Genomic DNA, 4,343 nt, shown 5'->3' with positions numbered 1-4,343 from the left:
TTCCGTTTCAACTGAGTTCAACTGTGATTTATTCTCGATAACTATTAATATAAACATATTAACATTTAGACAATGATAAAAAAATTAAAAAATAGGAAGTTAGTGATAATGATTAATGAGGTAGGTATAAAAGATTAAATTAATATAGATAAAGCTTAAATTTCATGCTTTGTAAAGAGAGAAGAGATTTAGTGGAAGCTTCATAATCATATAATTGGTTACCCCTTGGAAAAATTAATGATCCTTGTAATAGGAAAACTTCTTCAATTTCCTTGACATCACCTCGTAGTTTATCATGATATACAACCTTCTAATAATATAGATTAAAAAAATGAGTTTCTAATTTGAATTGATAATTTTTGCTTTCTTATATGGGACAAAAAAGGCTTTCCACTCAATATCAAGCATAAATAATTTTTTTGCGTTTACAATTATCTTTAAAATCCATAAATATATATGAAATTTTCCGTCTCTCGTCTCGAGTTTACAATTAACAAAAACTCTTTTTTCAGTTGATGTGTATCATCTATACTTTTAATAGTAAATTTAACTAAATTGTTTATTTGTAAATAGATAATATAGAATAAAACTATTTAAAAAAAACTTTATTAGGTATTCAAATAACCAATACAATAATTTTAGATAGATGTGTTAAATAAAATAAAATATGAAAAGATGGTCATTATTGTGGTTGTGGCCCTTGTGGGTATTCCTACATTCACAAAATAAAAATAAGTTTTTATGATTATTTTCTTTCTATTTTTCTTTTACTAAAAGCTATTGTATTAATAGAATATGAAAGAACCTAAAAATGTGAAAAGAGTCTAAAACAAATATTAAAAAAATTATGTGCAACAAAACTATTCAAAATATAAATGTGCAACAAAACTATATATATGTAAAACATAACAATTGAGATTTAATGTTGTTAAGAAAGTTTAAAATATCTCTAAAAAATTAAGAAGTAAAGTTTTAATCAGTGATTTATTAAAATAAAAATTATCATAATATTTAAGTTTCAACCGATAATCATTGAGATCATAACTCATTCTTTCACAATGAAAATCTCCTTTTTTTACCTTCTGCCCAAAGTCTCCTCAAGGTACCAAAAATGTTACAAAATCAATATCTTAAAAATTCCAAAACAAATCCTCCCTTGAATCTTGATCTTATCTAAACATGGAGTTTTGTTTTAAGCATTTTAAAACTCAATTATCTTGTTGTACTTTGAATTTGAAAGGATAAACAAAGAAACTTCCTAATATCAATCAATAAAAAGAAACTTCCTTGGCTGTTAAGCAGTGATAAATAAAAAAAGGAAAGAACCCAAAAGGAGGAATAAAGAAGGAATAAGGACAAATATGGATTCAATGAAATGAAAAAAGAAGAAGCTTGGGGTGCTTCATGGGGTCCAATTATAAACCAAGTGACCATCTATTAAGAAAGATGATCATACATTAGTGGCTGATGTTGAATCCAATAACTCTTCCTCAATCCTCATCCAAACGCTTGGCCCTGTTTGTTTCACCCAAAAACTGCTTCTTTTTTTATAATATCATTGCATGATCTATTTATTTTTAATTACATAAATTGAGATTTATAGTGAATAAATATTTTGGATTAATTAGATGCAATTATTTATTGGTGCAACTGGATATATATAAAATGTAAGGTTTTATATGGTAGACAACTTAGGCCTTGTACGGATAGAGGTCTTTTGGAAACCTAGAGGAAAAAATAATAATGATGGTCGATAATTTTGAGGAGATAATAATTATTTTTGGTAAAAAAACTTAAAAAGTATTTATATATATAAATAAACTAAAAAAATAATAATTTAAAATAAATGGTTAGTTAGTATTTTAGTTAATAAAATGAGTGTTGTGATTATTTAGAAGTAATTGATTAAAAAATTAATTTTGTTTGAATTATTTTAAAAACTCAAACAAAACAAGGTCTTATAGTTAAATTAACCAACTTTCCAAATTTTTTTTTTAATAATTTAGAGATATAAATATTAATTTTATGTAAAAGTGTAAATTATTTTACTTAGAATTAATTTTTACAAATTATCTTTGAAATTCCATAATAATTTTAGGAAGTTATTCTATATTTTTTTTATCAAATTAAATGTACATTTTAATTTATTATATTAAATTTAATCATTTATAATATTCTCTATAATGTTAATAAAATTAAATAAAAATATATAAATAAGTACATGATGTTAATTATTTAATTTTAATAACTTCATGTATATAACTTTTATCTTTAAAAACTAAGTCTATTTCTTCTATCAACAACGTGTACAGTTGATAATTGAAGTAGACAAAAAAGTTTAAAAGAATCTATAAAGACTTTTTGAATTTCTGTTGAAAATGTAGTTGTGCATAGATTCATTTATTTAGATATATGACCTAAATGAACTTGGATTTGAATTAACATTATATATATATATATATATATATATATATTCTTGATAAATTGTTAGTTTTTTTGTGTTAATATTTTATTTAGAATTTAATAAGAGTAGTTCATATGCAATTAGTTTAATTTGTTCTGGCTTTGAGTTATTGAAAATTTTAATTTTAGTATATAATTAATTTTGGGTAGATATTTTAATTGAGTAAATTCAAAAAAATATAAATATTTAGAGTGCCCAAATGGATGGAGATTCTGGATTAGTAGTAATAAGATAATGTAGAAAAAAACACACAACAAATGAAATAAAGAAAATGTCAACTGCTCTGACTTGTTCTTAATGAAGAACATAATTAATTGACTTTTGCAGCCAGCACCATTCTCCTCGCCCATCGTGGCGTAAACTTCAGGCCGCCGTCCATTTGTTTGTTGTGTTGTACCTGAATCATGTCGACACTCTATATTTTGGTCGGAATTACTAGAATTTGAATATTGGATTTGGACCTCTGTCTTCCCGTCACCGTCACCGTCCCCGACCAAGTTTCTCACCTCCGACCAACCATCAGATTCCCAATTAACCTCCATTTTTGTTGCCAATTTTTGGATTCTTACCTTTGCTGACTCCACATCACCCTCCTCTCTCTCGATGGAAGCCCAATCCAGCACTAAACGAGGGGATGAACGTTCAAGAATATGAGTATTATTAACTTTGAAGAAGGGCTCCGATGAAGAGATAAAAGGGTGCCGGAGCAGCATATCACAGCTCCATCTCTCATTCCTATCCCGCCGGAGGCATTTGTCAAGAAAATCCTCGGCGATTTTCGATAACCCACTTGGCCATTCGGGTAGATTATCAGAGTACCCGATCTGAAACAGGGTATGACACCACCCACGGTCCTCCCAAGCTGGTTTTCCAGTCATCATCTCGATCACGGTGCAGCCCAGTGACCAGACATCCGATTCTGGTCCTTGATATTCCCCTCGGATAACCTCCGGCGCCATCCAAAGCGGGCTCCCCCGTGTCGCCTCCGCCTCAACCGGTCCTATTTCGTCGTTTTGTGACATGGCCGACCCAAAGTCGGCGAGTTTGGCAGTTCCGGGAGTGGTCCCGAGAAGAACGTTTTTCCCCTTGACGTCGCAGTGGATGATACCCTTAGAGTGTATGTAACTCAAAGCGGATACTATACACCAAGCGTACGATTTAACTGTTTCTTCGCCGGAGAGAACAGGTAGGTCGGCGACGGTGCCGGCGGGTAAATACTCCATATGTAAATTTCTGTAGGAGAAGCCGTCTGACTCAATGGACACGTCATCTCCTAGGTAATCGACGATACAAGGGGAGGAAAGGGAGCTGAGAATTTGAATTTCGTTCTCCAAGGCTTGAATCTGGTGGTGACCGGAATTTTGGTGGACGGATTTGACGGCGAACAATTTGGCGTCCGGTTGTTGGGAAAGGGCTAAGTTGACAGTTCCAAATGAACCCTTTCCTATGCAATGGGATCTAACCCAGGTGGAGGTTGGTTTGGAGGTTTTCATGGTCTGGATGATTGAGAATTGAGAGATGGAGGTGTTTGCTTGGTAATTGAGAATTGAGATGGTTGTGTGTATTTATATGGCAATGATTTAAAGAAATTTTTTTTAAAAAATGAAAAAGACAATAGGGCAAGTGGATGACGTGAAAAAAGGAAATGGTGAGAGAGAGAATGGATGAATGATGTTCCTATCTTCGTCCGTCGAAACAAGTTTCCGTTGTTAATTTATGTGTGAGTTGTCGACATGTCATGGATTGGTTGGTAATGGGGTATGCATGCTAAGAGGATCTTAGGCATGTGCCTGCCTTCATGGCGCGTGCTTGCCTGCCTGCCAAGTTGTTACTATTTTTCTTTCACTTTTTTTACTAGGTTTTACTTAAATCCATTTAA

The 4,343-nt window shown here is 31.5% G+C and overlaps 1 protein-coding gene across 1 annotated transcript; it reads right to left on the bottom strand.

The window, feature by feature from the left end:
• Positions 1-1,490: 1,490 nt before the first annotated feature.
• Positions 1,491-3,976, bottom strand: LOC124929412 (mitogen-activated protein kinase kinase kinase 17-like). The gene is made up of 2 exons (XM_047469771.1): positions 2,660-3,976; positions 1,491-1,515 (listed from the first exon to the last, which is right to left on the bottom strand). Exons 1-2 carry the CDS (start codon positions 3,955-3,957, stop codon positions 1,491-1,493), a joined length of 1,323 nt encoding a protein of 440 aa, XP_047325727.1. The 5' UTR covers positions 3,958-3,976.
• Positions 3,977-4,343: the final 367 nt, after the last annotated feature.

The sequence above is a fragment of the Impatiens glandulifera genome, chromosome 1 (assembly GCF_907164915.1).
Source record: "Impatiens glandulifera chromosome 1, dImpGla2.1, whole genome shotgun sequence".
Lineage (NCBI taxonomy): Eukaryota > Viridiplantae > Streptophyta > Magnoliopsida > Ericales > Balsaminaceae > Impatiens > Impatiens glandulifera.
This window is presented reverse-complemented; position numbering and strand designations above follow the sequence as displayed.